Source organism: Ovis aries, chromosome 18 (genome assembly GCF_016772045.2).
Source record: "Ovis aries strain OAR_USU_Benz2616 breed Rambouillet chromosome 18, ARS-UI_Ramb_v3.0, whole genome shotgun sequence".
NCBI classification, from domain to species: Eukaryota; Metazoa; Chordata; class Mammalia; order Artiodactyla; family Bovidae; genus Ovis; species Ovis aries.
This window is the reverse complement of record NC_056071.1, coordinates 28,679,524-28,696,228: the sequence shown is the minus strand read 5'-3', so window position 1 is coordinate 28,696,228 and position 16,705 is coordinate 28,679,524. Positions and strand designations below refer to the sequence as shown.

Genomic DNA, 16,705 nt, shown 5'->3' with positions numbered 1-16,705 from the left:
TATTAAATCATTCAGATTTTGACTTACTAGTTAGGGATGTTATACTAATTACTCATGTTCATTTTGTTAAAAATCAAATATTCACTGCACATAATATCTGCTACTCATTTTCCTTTTTTCTTAGTTGTAAAGTCTGTGTTACTCTAACCATGAACACTCAGCTCTGGCTTCTAATGAAGCGGTGTGCATGCCTGGACTAAACATTACATTACCAGAGAGCTGCTAGCAAGGAAGAGGAAGCTGGGACATGTAACTGCCAAGTTCCTGTTTTCTTTTTTCTGGACTAAGTATATACATTTTCTACTTTTCCTCAGAGACCAACTGTATTAACACAGGTTCAAGTACAAACAAAATAAAGCCTTCTTAAACTACAATTTGTTTACTAGCTGACAATAATATGTAATTTACAGACATTGTTTATTACTGAGTTTACAACCATCTAGTTAAACATATAGTACTGTACATGATCATATATTTGAGAAATTTAGGTATACCTTTATATTTAATGTAACTCCAGGAGACAGTTCTTCAGGAAATGTTAAAGAAAATGTTTCTCTGCCAGAGAGGCCCAAGGAATCTGCACTTTCTCCTGGAAGGAACTGAAGTGGAGCTATGCCAATTCCAATCAAATGATCTTTGTGAATTTTTTCATAACTTTCAGCCAAAACAGCTTTCACACCCTGTAACAAACATGCATTTTATTTCCTCCGTTCTACTATGCAATTTTAAAGGGGAAAAAACTCTACTTTTGGCTCTTCTGTAAAAGCTTCAAACCCACTACCCCATATGAAGGTCAATGTTATATCAAAGTATTTAAAGAAACCTTTTACTTATTTAAAGAAACCTTTTACAGATTATTTTCCTGTATCTCTAAGTAGCTCCTTAACTCTAACTGCCCCTCTGCTACTCCAGGATTAAGTACCACCAGTGCCTACCACATACTAAGTGTTCTCTATAACTGGGGGCAGTTGCTTGAAACTCAAAAAGGGCTCAAAAGGATTTCTGTTTAATTATGGTAGATCTAACGTATGTGTTTATCAACACTCCCTCTTAAACTGTCATTAAAATAAGGGAATAAAGAAGTACGAGCCCACAGCAACAAAGAGAACAGGATGTGCAAATTCTGTAAATATTCAGAAAATAGAGGCAGGTGACTGACTTAGCAGAGAATGTTGAAACTACAGACTGACAAACTGAAATTAGAGTGATACCCAATCTAAGATTTGAGTCACTCTGCAACAAAGAACCTAGAAATGGCTTGAGACTCAGAGGCATAAGGTTCTCAGAATACTGGGATACCAGTGAAAAGTCTATAAAAAGAAATAAGATCTCCAGCTCAGTCCCCACTCAGAAAGAGTGGAGGTTATTCTCTAGAGAAAATAAGCTGAAGGCTTGTGCATCTCTACTTTTTTCCATTATTATCCTCCTAAGGAGCCTTTTTTTTTTTAAAGATATTTCCCTTCTCAACACATCTTTCTCCTAATTGCCTACCTCCCAAAATTTAATGTCACAAAGATACTGTGTATCTGTTTATGTATATATATGTGTGTGTACTTTACACATACAAAGAGTAAGATTTTGTTTCACCCCTTGGGAGTGCATCACCCTGTAGAGCAGGGTCGCTCTATCACCCTGTAGAGCAGGGTCGCTCTCGACTGAGGAGGAACACTAGGCTCACAGAAAGGCCAGGTGAGAATATTATCAGACATGGGGCAGGAGTAAGTCTGTTTCTTCAGTGGGTCTCCTTCCATGAAGAAACTGCATGGCCTCAAGAGAAAATATTTACAGATACTGATATACAGGGCTCTCTCAATGAAAAAAGTAGCTTATAATTAGTAAGGCCCACTAACAAAACCCAGCCCACAATCCCAGCTTGTAATCATTTTCTTAACATCTAACTGAATAGACAGCCAAGGATCAACAACTATATGAGGAAAGCCTGAAATATTAAAAAAAAAAAAGGGGGGGGGGCAGGGGCTAAAAAACTTCCGAAAAAGATAACTTATAATTAATATTCATGATACAGGAGATACCATCTTTTTACTGAGCTTTGCCAATAATGGTTTTTTGTTGTTCTTTTTCTTTTTTTTACAAATTGAAGTTTTGTGGCAACTCTATGTCAATCAAGTCTACAGGTTCCATTTTTCCCAGAGCATCTTGCTCACGTTTTGATAATTCTTATAATACTACAAATATTTTCATTATTATTTTATTTGTTGTAGTGATCTGTGATAAGTGATCTTTGATGTTACCATATGACTTGCTGAAGGCTCAGATGCTGGTCAGTGTTTATCATTAAAGTATTTTTAAATTAAAGAATGTACAATTTTTTTGATTCAATGCTGTTACACACTTAATAGACCACAGTATAGTGTAAACATAATTTTTATATGCACTGGGAAACAGAAAAACTTGTGCAACTTGCTTTATTGTGATAACTGCTTTACTGCAATGGTAAAGAACCAAAACTGGACTATCTCTGAATTATGCTGGTACTTAAAATTATTATCTTACAAAGATGAAAAAATTAGGCTTATTTCTGCAACTCCTTAAGAGTACCTACATTTTAAGGAGGGAGAGGTTAAAGATGAAAAACAAATGACATCTGTATGATTACGATAGCTATGAAGGCGGTATCCTGACCAGCCTTTTTCACAAATACAACTGTAAAGAGAAACACAGATAAGGAATAGCAGAAAGCACATATCACACGACTATTCTCCCCAGCAGACCCCCTATTTGCTCAACAAAGAAATGGTCTCGAGAGAGAGGTCTTTTAGCTGATACAGGGACCAGCATCTTCTATTTGAAAACAAAAGTAAATCTTGGCTCACTATCTCTAAGTCTGTTAAACCTCCATGGAGCAAATCAGAGAAAATTAAATGAAAAAGGGGCAAGTAAAACTACCAATGAGTATAAATAATAATTATTATAAAGCAGTAATCTGAGACAGAATCTCCTTTCCCTCTATCGTATTTATTTTCACAAATAAGACAGATGTAGGTTTAATCAATTTCAGAGTACTAAAATGCAACCAGGGACTTCCCTGGTGGTTCAGTGCTTAAGAATCCACCTGCTAATGCAGGGGACACGGTTCAATCCTCGGTCTGGGAAGATTCCACATGCCAGGGGGCAACAAAGCCTGTGCACCACCAGTGCTGAGCCTACGCTCTCGAGTCCTCACGCTGCAACTACTTTAGCCCTAGAGTCTGTGCTCTGCAAAAAGAAAAGCCATCACAATGAGAAGCCCACACACAGCAACTAGAGTACCCCTCAATTGCCACAACTAGAGAAAACCCACGCCCAACAACTAAGATCCAGTGCAGCTAAAAATAAATAATAAAATACATAAATAAAATCTAAAAAATTTTAAAGCAACTAGTACAATGTATATAAGATCACCTAAAAAAAACAACCTATAAATAAGATCCAAGTAGACATAAAAAGTCTAAATAAACAAAATAAACTTTGATAGAATGCTACTGACAAAAAGGAATATTTAAAACTCTTTGAACTTTAAGATAAAATTTAAGAAGCAATACCAGCAAGTATGGTCCTTTGGCAGCCCAATCTCTTGAATTTCCTGAACCATATTTCTTCCCTGCTAAAATAATCAGTGGGATACCTTCTTTCTGGTATAGCTCTGCAGCCTCAAATACATCCAGCTGTAGATTAAAACAAACATAAAAATTTTAATACAAATTTTAATCTAGTTAGCAACTGCTTAAACACTCTGTATATATCCTTACCGTCTGTCCTGATGGAAAATGAATTGTTTTGGGAGCTGGTTTTCCAATAAACTTATTAAAAAGCTTGATATTTGCAAAAGTGCCTCTTGTCATTACAGCATCGTTACCTCTTCGGGCCCCGTAAGAGTTGAATTCACGAGGGGTAAGGCTGCAAGAGTATTAGTTTTTATTTCAGATGGAAAATAATCACATTATTTAACTGTAAAACATTTTTAAAAACCAATTTTTTTATCAAGATATCACATTTTAACTGGACATGTTTCAGTTTGTTTCTCTAAAAGATATGGACTTAAAAATACTACCTTGATACAAATAAACAAAACCTTTAAACTTCTTAGTATCAGCTAGCCAGTAAATATTCAAATCTCCCTGGTTTTCCTCTTTAGCTGCTGGTTTGCTCAAATCAGATCCAGGTATGTTTTATAAATTCATTCTGTTTTCTCAAGGCTTTTTTATAATCTGTATGTTCCTTCTCCCTCTTTGCCCCCTTATATACTTTATGTAAAGAAATTAGGTCATTTGTAGTACAGTTTCCTATATCTAGACTGTACTGACTACATCGCCACACTATCATTTCATGTTTTCCCTCTTCTGTATTTCTTGTTAACCAGATGTCAAATCTAGTGACCTGCTAAGAGTCAGGGTTTTTATTTTTGCAATGATGCCTTACAGCTCTTACTTCCATTACTTCCAGGATACCCACTTTTCTTTCTGAAATGCTACCAATGACTGACCATCATCGTCTAGACTGCATTAGGGACTGCAAAACAATGATGCTGTACTTCTATTATTCCTTCATTTTTAAAGCTGGAAAACCTCTATGAAGACAAACTTTCCTTCATCAATGATTTGGTTATATTGAAAAAACATTCCATACAGAAAAGCCTTTATTGTTAAATAATGAGATGGTTCCTCATCATCTTCCAAAGGTAACTTGGTGTTTTTAATTTTTTTCTTTTAGTATCATTATGAACTCATGGATTTAAACATATTCATTATGTTTCAATCCACTCCAGTTATTCTTTATTGATGCTTAACATGTCCCATCTTTGAGCAGTGACAGATTTCAAGTTGGGTCCTGAGACCTTCTGACAGAAAGCCTGGTAGTTTTTGATAGCTCTTGCTCTTTCTTGGTTTAAGACACAGAATCATCTTGTACATTTTCCAGTGACAAATCTGGAATCAACCATTTCTCCAAGAAGAACTGGTTGCTTGTACTAAGAATTGGTATTTAGACAGCATAATCTGTGTGCTGTGGGTGTTCTTTGCTACTGGATTGGTCACTACATAAATGAACTTTTAAGGACAAGAGAAAACTAGGCACAAGCATCTCAGCAACCAACAAGCAACTTCCATCTATCTTTAATTTGCTCTTTTACGTTAAGACAACAACTGTTCTTCTAATTTGAATATCTTACCTCAGGATGTGCATTTAAACATTGGTGGTGGAGGGTTTGAGTCTTTTAAAAATAAAAATTCAAACTGACGACTACTGTATTAACTATGCTAAGAAATCCATATCAGAAATTACAAAAAATATAAAAATTGTGTATTTGAGAGACTTTTTTTGGGGGGTGGGGGGAGATGGAATCTATATCACATTATGACCAAGATGGAAATTACAACCTATTAAAAAATATTTGGGAGAAAGAAAACTTTCATTTCTCACCATGTAAAAAGCCATATGTAAAACAATCTGATTTGTTTTCACTAAATCACACCAAACAGAGTTGCTATTAGCAATCTCTACCAAAAAGTGTTTTAATTCACACCAAACTACAATTAACTAGAAATTCAAACACAGATTTCACAATAGGACTAATGAGATTATACTAAGAGCTATGCAGTATTACATGTCAAACCGAGCTGTCAAATGTAGCACTGATTTTTATTAAGATATTTTCAATGAAAATTGTCATTTGCATAGCTTAAAGCATCAAAAAGCTAATCAGGCAGTGGTACCGCAAGTTCTACCTTTACCAAAATTTTATCTCTGGTGTCAAAATAATTCTTTGAAGAGGGAGCAACTCTTATGTTATTAACCATGTAGAAATGAAACAAAATCTTTCTAGTTTGGGATTTATATATCCTATGTAAATGATTTTTACATTCACATTTATTATTCTTGTGAAGTTTTTCGGCTCAAGAAGATCAAGTCTAGCCTATGCATGTATATTTTTATAATCCCCAATACACATTTAAACAGTGCAGTCCAACAATGGAAGATGGTTAGAACCATCAGGCTTTATTTGGTAGGTGAAACCAATTAGACTTTTCAACAAAGTAGCACTGAAAAAGAAAAATCCTGTTTCCAATCATTTGTTTACTTGAGGACAAGGGCTCAATTTAAGATAGGAACTTCAATTTCTCAAGTTATAAGCAAAAGCAAGCACAACAGGTATCCCAGTTATTGCTTAGGTCAAATACACTGATAATCAGATACCCATGATAGCATGTAATTTTCTGGATAAAGGAATATGACCCAGTAAAAGTCTCGTAATTAATAAGGAAGATAAAACAAAAACAGTCTATAACCATGTACACATACCCTCTGTTTGTCAAATACTTAGCAGCAGCACTACTCCTAGCGATGCTTCCAGCAGGTGATATATGATCTGTTGTAACAGAGTCTCCCAGGTATAATAAGACATGGGCATTTTCAATAGGCTGGAGTGCAACTGGCTCTTTGGTCTAAAAGGTAAAAAAATGTTGAAGGAGATTAACTCTTCATGAGGTTTTTCAACTTCCTAACAATTTTTAAAAGATTAAATAGTAAAGCAGTACTTACAAGCTTATCAAAAAATGAAGGACATCTGATATAAGTAGATTTTAAATCCCATGGAAACAAAACTGAATCTGGTGCTTCTAAAGAATTCCACCGCTTATTTCCCATCTGTGAATACGGTTTTCATTGATAAACCAAAAGAAAAATAAAATGGAGTCAGAAAATGAGGGTTATGATAACAATCAAGAAAATTGAAACAGTACTTAAGCTAGAATGAAAAAAGAAAACAGGCCTCATCCATTTGCAAAGAAAGCCAAGATGGTGCATTCTATAAAATTATGACATCTTTGGACAGAATGGCTAAAACCTGCTCATCAAATGCCAGCAAATCAGATTTTGAGGAATACCCAAAGAAATAAATTTTCAATACAAAGTGAATGTGAAAGACTTCACAGAACTCCAGAAAATCCAAAGAATTTAGAAAGATCTAAACATGTTGCTAAAGAGATTAAGTGTGTTTTGGGGGTATACTTTCAATCTTTAAGAATATTATCATGGAGAAAAACTTGCATTTTTCAAAATATTTGTCCTATATCACTGTATTATTAGTCCTGCCTTCAAACTATATTCACAACTTCATCATTCACCACCTCCATTTGGTACCCGAAATGTTCCATGCTATTACCATTTTTCATTTTGGACTACTATATACAACAGGTTCTCCTGATTCTATCCTTCTCATCACCCAACCCTCCTGCCTCAAGATATTTTCAATTTCAAGACAGCAGTCTTTTTTTATTATGACACACCTGTTTCACACTTTCCAATACTCCCGATCTCTCTTCAATCAGAGTAAAAGACTAAATTTTAATACTGGCCTATAATTCCCTATGTAACCTGGACATCATCGCCTATCACCATCTTTCCTGTTTCCTATGTTCTAGTCACACTGCCTTCACTACGGTTCCCTCCCTAAGGCCTTTTACACTGGTCCCTCTCTCTACCTGCTTAGTCTCGTTCTTTGTTTAGATATATGACTAACTGTTTACCTCTTAAAAACTTTGCTCCAATAACCTGTTTTCAACTATCCTATATAAAACTGCAATCAACTTTCTGAATTTTACACAACTGGTTCTCTTTACCCTGCTCTTTAATGTTCTCCAGCACTGATTACTTTCTAATATACTGTATAATTTACCTAATTATTCTGTCTACAGTTTACTACCTGCCTCTCCCCTTCAGAACTTTGTGTTTTCTTCACTGATATACTGCAAACAGCTAGAAAAGTGCCTGGTACATAGTAGGGGTTCAATAAGTATTTGTTAACTGACTAAATATCATTTTTGCTCTCATATTTATATTCTAAGTTCTTTTTAAAAAGTATGAACGTATGTATTTGCTTGTAGATACACAAAACATCTCTGAAACAATGCTTAAGAAACTGACATAAACTTGTTGCCTTTGAGGAGGTAAACCAGATGGCTAAGGAATGGGTGGGAGGGAGATTTCACTGTCTGCTCTTATTTCTTTTGAATTTTGAATCATGTGAATGGGAACAATAAACAAGGGCAGTTTCTATGAAGTGTGTCCATGTTCAGGATGCCAAATATAAATGCTTGCTATACATTTCTAATAAGTAAATAAAATCAATTCTGATACTCTAAGCCTCTTAGATATTAGAGATTTCAGATACAAAATGACCATCATTCATTAACTGTGTATTCAAAATAATATAATTTTAATTTTGATCCTATTCAGAAAGATGTGTAAAATAAACATACACTGCCACTTCACTATGGAGAAGGCAATGGCTACCTGCTCCAGTACTCTTGCCTGGAGAATCCCATGGACGGAGAAGCCTGGAAGGCTACAGTCCATGGGGTCACTAAGAGTCAGACACAACTGAGTGACCTCACTTTCACTTTTCATTTTCATGCATTGGAGAAGGAAATGGCAACCCACTCCAGTATTCTTGCCTGGAGAATCCCAGGGACAGAGGAGCCTGTTGGGCTGCCATCTATGGGGTGGCACAGAGTCAGACACGACTGTCATGACTTAGGAGCAGCAGCAGCCACTTCACTAAACTGTTTAAGAAACAAGTGAGTCTTACCTCTATCTTCTCTTTTAATGCTTTAAACATGGATAATACAACATGTTCTTCCTCTATCTGATGAACTTCTTCTCGACTAGGCCAAATATCATGCAGGTAAATGTTCTTTCCAGTAGGGTCAGTACCTGGTTAAAATTTTTTAATGTGAAATTCAGTATAAAAAGTAACTACATCAAAATGTTCACATCTTTTCAGACATATAGAAACCAAGTATATTATTCAACAGAGTGCTTCAGGCATAAGCAGCTAAAAAAACTGACTACTTGTACATTTTATATTCTTCATATGAATCAAAAATTAATAATGCATGCATTGTGATAAGATTTCTTGAAATAGTTCAAAGAATGAATGGTCTAGAAAACATTTAAAAAATATAACTTTTGGGGAAAAAAGTATGTGCAGGGTATATATGCATACATACAAAGGAAAACATACCTAAAGGCTCTGTCTGGAAATCTATATTCACTGTGCCTGCTATGGCATAAGCTACCACTAAGGGTGGAGAGGCAAGATAATTGGCACGAACACAATCACAAAGACGACCTTCAAAATTTTTATTTCCAGATAAAACCCCACAAGTAACCAAATCACCCTAAAAAAAAAAACACACACATAAATATATTCAAGAGATGGTACAAATTTGGATACTCACATACAAGCAATCTCAAAATATTATATTTCTGAGGAAAAGATAACCAAAAGCATACTTCTAATTATTAGGCACAGAACTATCAATCCTGTAAATAAACTAGGAAGGAATTATTTCAAGGATCTAAAAATGATTTCAAAGAATCATTTTATGATTGATAGGTTACTTTTCTCAAGAGATGTAAAGACTATAGAAATATAAATACATCAATATGCATACGTGACAATTTAATAGTGAAGTATAATTAAGGAAAACCATTTGGATGTCCTAGTGGTCCACACAGTTTACCTGTTTCACTGCATTTAAAACTGCTTCTGATAAGGGTGCTGTATTTCCCACACATGTTGAACATCCATAGCCAATGATTTCAAATCTGCATTTCAAAAAATAAAATGTGATTGGATAGAAAAATCACAACAGTTTCTGCTAAAGGACGGACCAGTCTTATCTTTCATTTCCACCACTGTAATAAGACTGTTGAAGAGAATATTAACAAAACATGAACCTTCATCAAAATGTTCATTTCAGAGCTCCTGAATAATCAAATCAGACTCTCAGGCATGCTGTCTGTACTGAATGCAAACTTCTGAAGAGATGATACTTAGGACTTGCCCTAGTTAGATTTGGTTAACTAAATCTGACACAGTACTTATCACACTACACAAGAAAACTCCTCAAATATTACCTGCTAGGAATATAACATGACCATTCAAAAAATGGATATTATACTTCCCTACAAAGAGGTTTAACTGTCGAATATCAAGAGAACCTGGCTGCAAAAATTTGACCAAAGGACCCAAAGAGGCACTGTAATTGGGTACTCTGATAGGAGTAATCTTCTAATTCTCAACCAACTAAACCCAAGAAAAGTCCCTGACAAAAATTCCACGATGATATTAGGTTGGCGCAAAAGTAACTGCAGTTTCAGACTGTGAATTTTAAATCATTACAACTAGGCTTAAACACATCTTTATTAAAATCAAAATAGGAACAATTATACCAACACATTTTTGCCTATGAGAAATAAGTTGGCTTATTCCTGCAGCGTAAAAATCCATGTTTCAGGATTTGACAAACTAGAAGCATTCTCCCTGTAATAAGCTGGCAAGATGTTTAAGAAGCGGCAGTCAGTTGTCAAGAGGTCAGGTGAATATGGCTGATGAGACAAAACTTCATAGCCCTATTGGCTCAACTTTTGAAGCATGTGGCAGGATGTTGTTTTAGAGAATTGGGCCTCTTCTGTTGACCAAGGCCAGCTGCAGACGCTGCAGTTTTCAGTACATCTTATTGATTTGCTGAGCATACTTCTCTGATGTAAATGGTTTCACCAAGATTCAGCAAGCTGTAGTGGATCAGATGGGCAGCAGACCACTAGTGACCATGATCTTTTTTTCCAGTGCAAGTTTGGCTTTGGAAAGTGCTTTGGAGCTGCTTCTTGGTCCAACCACTGAGTTGGGTGTCACCGGCTATCGTATAAAATCTACTTTTCATTACACGTCGTAATCCAATCGAGAAATGGTTCGCTGTCATGTAGAATAAGAGCAGATGAACTTCAAAATGACAACATTTTTGATCTGCAGTCAGCTCATGAGGTACCCACTTAGCCTAGCTTTTTCACCTTTCCAACTTGCTTAAAATGTTCAATGACTGTACAATGGTCGATGTTGATTTTTTTGGCAACTTCTCGTGTAGTTTTAAGAGGATCAGCTCCGAAGACCTGCACTCAGTTGGTCACTGTCAACTTTTGTTCTTCATCTTCAAGGCTCTCGTCTGCTTTACAAAACTTCTTGAACCATCACTGCACTGTATGTTCATTAGCAGTTACTGGGCCAAACGCATTGTTGATATTGCGAGTTGTCTCCACTGCTCTATAATCCATTTTGAATTTGAATAAGAAAGTCGTTTGAATTTGCTTTTTGTCAAACATCATTTCCACAGTCCAAAATAAATACAAACAGCAAGTATAAGTCATGAGAAAAAAAATGAAGCAAGAAATGGGCATTAAATGATGTATAACATAACCGTATTTATTTAAGAATGTATTCCAATATTGAATGGCAAATTTCAACAATGCAAAAACTGCAATTACATTTGCACCAATAACTGAAAAACTGTAGGTATAATTCTCAAAATTACTTCCAGCTACTCTTCTAAACAAAGAAAAAAACCTAAAACCTATCAGTTTTGCAAAAGAATTGATTTATGTAAGACAATATGTTTCTTGATACACAGTGAAAACATTGCTAGCATCAATTATTTTTTTGAAGTGCTTAAGAAATATAAGAAAAGTTATTTTCTCCAATGTTCAGGGACAACTTAACCTATGCTTAATGGATCAAATAATCTCACAAAACCACACGTAAGACAATTTACTCATTAATAATGCAACCTATCAGATTTCACTCAGTTCTGAAAACTGATCTACATGACTCATAGAAATCATGCAGTACTGTTACCATCCCTTATACTGTCATTGTTACTTGGCTTTACTTGTGTGTCTTGTATTTACATCTTTAAACTAGAGATCACATCTACTTCTTTGTAGCCAACACACTGCCTTGTTGACTAAATACACCCAGTAAATGACTGCTGCATGATACAGTCTCAAGGATTTTCGGGCAATGGCAAGGCAACAAGTAGAACCCTAAGTGTTTTTTTCTATCTTCTTTTTGCATATAAAAAGCCCTAACAAGTAGCTTCAATCACTGCTGAATACTAATATTAAAAAGTGGTAACCATCACTTACCCAAGCTTACTAAGATACGGTAATACTCCACTTGAACTGAGGTAATGTGTAACCATCCCACTGCCTGGAGATAAACTTGTTCTTATATAAGGTTTAACCTGTAGACCAGCTTCAACAGCTTTTTTAGCCAAAAGACCTGCAACAGTAAATAAACAATAATTTATTATGGCAAAGTTTCTCTCCCTGTTTCCCTCATATTAAAGTACGAAGTAAGAAAGGGTTCATTTTACAGGTAACCTCCAATATAGGTTAGGGTGAAAGTCTGAAATTCACAAAATTACTGTCATTATCCTGTCCACTTTATTCTACTGATTTATTTCACTGAAACAAAAGTTGTCGTAGATATACTAGTGACTTTATGTTATACATTGTTAAGATACGGTTGGATATCAAGGCATCATACACACAAATGGAATAATATATAATAATATCATGTACACATGATATTAATCTGTACTATGACTTAATGGTTCATACCATTAAAAGAATGATTTTAAATGCTATAATCATAATGAAATGGCAATTTAACATTTATTATACTTGATTTTATAAAATTTGTGAGCTGTTATTTATATACCTTGACAATGATATTTTACTTCCTTTATATCTCAGTGGAATCTAGCACACTGCTATGGTAAATGTCTAATAGATTATCAAGAGATTTGCTAATTAAATATACTTCTAAATTGATAGAAAAAGCAGATGTAACCTAAAACTCAGATACATAAGTTACAATTTTGAAATTTTAACTTCATTGTAATAAAAATAAAATTAATAACATAAATCAATCTTAGGCTCTTTTAGACCTAATTAAAACCTCAGAAAGGCTCTCAAAATCAAACATAGAGAATTTCCCTGGTGGTCCAGTGGTTAAGAATCCAGCTGCCAATGCAGAAGACATGGGGTTGACCCCTGGTCCTGGAAGATTCCACATGCTGCAGGGCAACTAAGCCTGTGCACCACAACTACTCTGCCTGGGCTCTAGAGACCATGCTCCACAAGAGAAGCCATCGCAATGAGAAGCCTGAGCATTGCAACTAGAGTAGTCCCTGCTCACTACAACTAGATAAAGTCTACATGCAGCAATGAAGACCCAGCACAGCCAAAAGAATAAATAAAAATTGTTAAAAAAGAAAAGCATCTTCAGGAAAAAAAAATCAAGACACCTATACTTATGCATAATCTAAGAAACAGAATATGAACGTAACAGAAAACTGTATGGATATAAACCACAACCTACCTGCAGCAAGCATGACAGATGGATTGCAATTATTGGTACAACTGATAACGGCAGCAATGACCACAGATCCGTGAGCCAGCTTGTATTCACTTCCTTCATAATGAATAGAGACGATATCATTTTGCTTTTCAGCTGCAATTTGGAAGCCTTTAAATCCAACCTACACAAATTTGCACATAAATATAAACTAAATATTCTTGATATGTATAGAAAAAAAAGATGGGTAGAAAATACAGCAGATCCTTGACATCTGATAAGTTCTGACTATTTGGGAGTGATGCTGAAAGTCCATGACTTTTAGTAGTTATTATTCAGTTGAAGCATGAATTTGAATAATCGTGATAGGAGTCTGGTGGTATTCCTAAGCTTTTATCTACTGAGTGAGTCAAGCCAGCTTACTCAGGACCCAGATTTTATTTCGCTTTGCTGTTCTTTATTCATTCTAATTAACAGGAATTCTCAAAAGATGGTAAACATTTTTTCTTTGTTTGAAAATGGCCTGGAAGATTTGCTTCAAAAGATCCTTATGTCTACAGGTGTGTAGAACAGATGAGGCAAGATGGTAATTGTTTAAGGGAGGTACATGGGAATTCATTACACTATTTTATTCCTGTAAAGTTAAACATTTTCCACCCCAAAAAAAGGGAAGAAAATAAAGAAATTACCAAAGGCTCTGAAAATAAAGCCAGCTATTTGTTCTCAAAATGGAGAAAGTGACAAGATTAAAGCCATGATTCTTAAGACGGAAAGTACAAACCCCAAAAGTCAAGAGGTCACCTGGTTACCAGATTTAAAGACAGTCATTACAACAATATGGTAGTTTTCTCCTAGTCTGGGAAATCACAGACAGTCTAGACCACTGCTGTCCAACAGAACTTTCTGTGATGATATAAACAAATATTGAATTGTTATGCTGTCCAATACCAGAGCCATGGCTACATGAAGCTATTCAACTTAAAATGAGGCTATAGTGACTAAGAAACTCAGTTTTTAATTAATTGAAACTTTTATTTAAATATACCCAATCAACCTCTGGTCCTCACAGTGAATCTGGGAACAACCTCATAAGATGTCTGACTGACTTATATTTTCGACAGAAGAAGAGTGAGCTGCTGGTTTGTGCCATATATAAAAATATAGCAGTAGATTGAGTTCATAGACCATCCTGCTAGTTCCTGACTACTTACTTAGCACAAAGTGTACTGACAAATAAGGTAATCTACCTTTTCATTTAAGCAAGCTTGGAAATCACTTTTCATATCTGTCAAAGCAACTCTATCCTGAGGTCTTTTTGGACCACTGACAGATGGAACTATTGAATTCAGATTAATCTGGATCACCTAAGAAATGAGAGAGAAGAGGGAGAAAAGGAATTAGAATTCATAAGTACAGATTCCAACCTGAGTACTACTTTCTGATACAGAATGAGTATATTCACATTTGTTTTAATGTAATCTGTTTTAATGATGACATACACTCCCAAGAAATATACATTAAAACCTAATTTATGAAACGTATGAAAATTTGCTGAAAGACTAGTAGACCAGTATGCAAACTACAATACCAACTGTATAGTCTACACAAAATTTTTTGTTTCTCGAATGTTCCCCACCCCCCAACAAAGATAACACTGACTTCACAAATGCCTGATGACAAAGTAGATGCTTGTGCCAGCTGTCATTTTATTGCTTCTAATCTCCAAATTCATCCTTTATCTACTCTGTAATAACATGGGTAGCCTTGGTAAACATTTTTCTGTTCTCAGCTTGCATGATGTTAAGTCTGGTCTACAGAGGGTTCTGGGGGACACATAGCAGAAAAAGGGGTTTGCTAATCCTGGTTCTAGTGTGTCTAGCTAGCCAGGCCTCTGCAGACCATGTTTTATTCCTTGTTTTTTTTAAGTCATATTTTATAAAAATCCCACCTCCCAGCTAGGTTTCCGTTTAATTTCTTCTGGTATTTCTACCATTTTCCAATATACATTTCATTTGGTATAATAGATTCAAATTAAATTTCTCTTCACTATGGCTTCTATCATTATTTAACAGCCCTGTTTATTCTGGTTCATCACAACTGAAACATCTGCTTTTTTTAACACCTTTGTTTCACCAACCCAGGTGATCCTAGTCTGTGTCTTTAGTATGTCAATTTCTCTCGAAATGAACATTCTGATGAATTTTAATTCTATTTCTTATAATATGCTCAAGTTTTTTAATAGACAAATTTATCCCATTTCATTATACCACCAAAAATTTTCCTTTATGTCTCTCCAAAAAAATGTGGACAAAGCACTAGATTCAATAAACAGAGCAAAGGGACCAGAAAATAACCAAAGAAGTTCAAAGATTTACCCAAATGTCCCACAAATTCAATTCCGATGGGTTCTATCCAGCATTCAATATAACTATATATATTCACTAATTCACCTAACATGTTACTGAACATCTGCTATGTGCCAGGCATTTTTTTTAGGAGCTAGGGATAGAGTGCCAAACAAAACAGGTGAAGTTCCTGTCTTCATGGAGCCTATTTGTATTCTGGCAAGGGAAAGACAGGCAAATAATTATACAATTTAATAGATACAAGCTATGAAGCAGGGATACAAGCTATGAAGAAATTAAAGCTAAGAGAGAAAATGGATTTCCCATCAAAAAAGAGCTTAAAATAGTTAACTATACCAATGATAACACCAACCTGATTTAGATCCCTGACACATTTTTAGAAAGTGAATTTTATTAAAACTTTCCTGCAAGTAAATTCTACCTACCTCAAGAGAAATTTCCAACAGAGAAACATTTGCTTAGACTATAAAGATATCTTTAACATTAAAGGTCACATAACTATCTTCTTGTTAAATAATAATAGTTATCATTTATTCAGTACTTACTGTGTTCTTAAAACTGTTATAATAAATTTGCATTTAACCTCTTAAAAATCCTATGAGGTAGATACTATCTTCATATTTCAGAGATGAGGAAACTGAGGCAAAGAAGCTAAAACAAGTACCCAGGGTTGCACAGCTGGTAAGTCTTAGAGCTGGGATTCAAACCCAGAAGGGCAGGCTCTAGAATTTACAGTCTTAACTACTATTTGGTGGGTTATTTTGTAGATACCTGGGAATATTCAGGTTCTCCTGAATTATCTTGCTCATTTCGAAACAATTTCACAGCTTTAAGGTATGCTTCCATTGACTCGAGTTTGGCTTTGTCAAAACCTAAAAAGACGATTAAAACAACAAAAATCCTGAATTTCTGAATCTTTGGGAATAAGGATGCTGAATTTCAATGATGAGTAAGAAACAAATGTTACTTATAACTAAGCACTCAGAATAGATTTCTTTATAAATTGATAATATTATAATATTAATACTATAAATTGATAATAACAATAGCAGAAATTTCACTCTTCATGAAAAGTCTACTTTATAAAACACATACCGGAACCCCCTTTTAAAAGTTACTCAATCACTTTGGTGGTCCAGTAGCT

General features: G+C 35.0%; 1 protein-coding gene across 1 annotated transcript in view; it reads right to left on the bottom strand.

Annotated features, from left to right (window-relative positions):
• IREB2 (iron responsive element binding protein 2) overlaps window positions 1–16,705 on the bottom strand; it is a 49,654-nt gene that overhangs the window by 3,327 nt on the left and 29,622 nt on the right. Inside the window, exons 10-21 of the mRNA XM_004017817.5 lie at window positions 16,333–16,433; window positions 14,443–14,559; window positions 13,220–13,379; window positions 11,980–12,115; window positions 9,522–9,606; window positions 9,020–9,176; window positions 8,585–8,709; window positions 6,538–6,642; window positions 6,298–6,440; window positions 3,750–3,897; window positions 3,543–3,665; window positions 495–680 (exon numbers count right to left, since the gene is read on the bottom strand). Coding sequence (XP_004017866.1) covers window positions 495–680; window positions 3,543–3,665; window positions 3,750–3,897; window positions 6,298–6,440; window positions 6,538–6,642; window positions 8,585–8,709; window positions 9,020–9,176; window positions 9,522–9,606; window positions 11,980–12,115; window positions 13,220–13,379; window positions 14,443–14,559; window positions 16,333–16,433 — 1,586 coding nt within the window. The remainder of the gene's footprint in view (window positions 1–494; window positions 681–3,542; window positions 3,666–3,749; window positions 3,898–6,297; window positions 6,441–6,537; window positions 6,643–8,584; window positions 8,710–9,019; window positions 9,177–9,521; window positions 9,607–11,979; window positions 12,116–13,219; window positions 13,380–14,442; window positions 14,560–16,332; window positions 16,434–16,705) is intronic.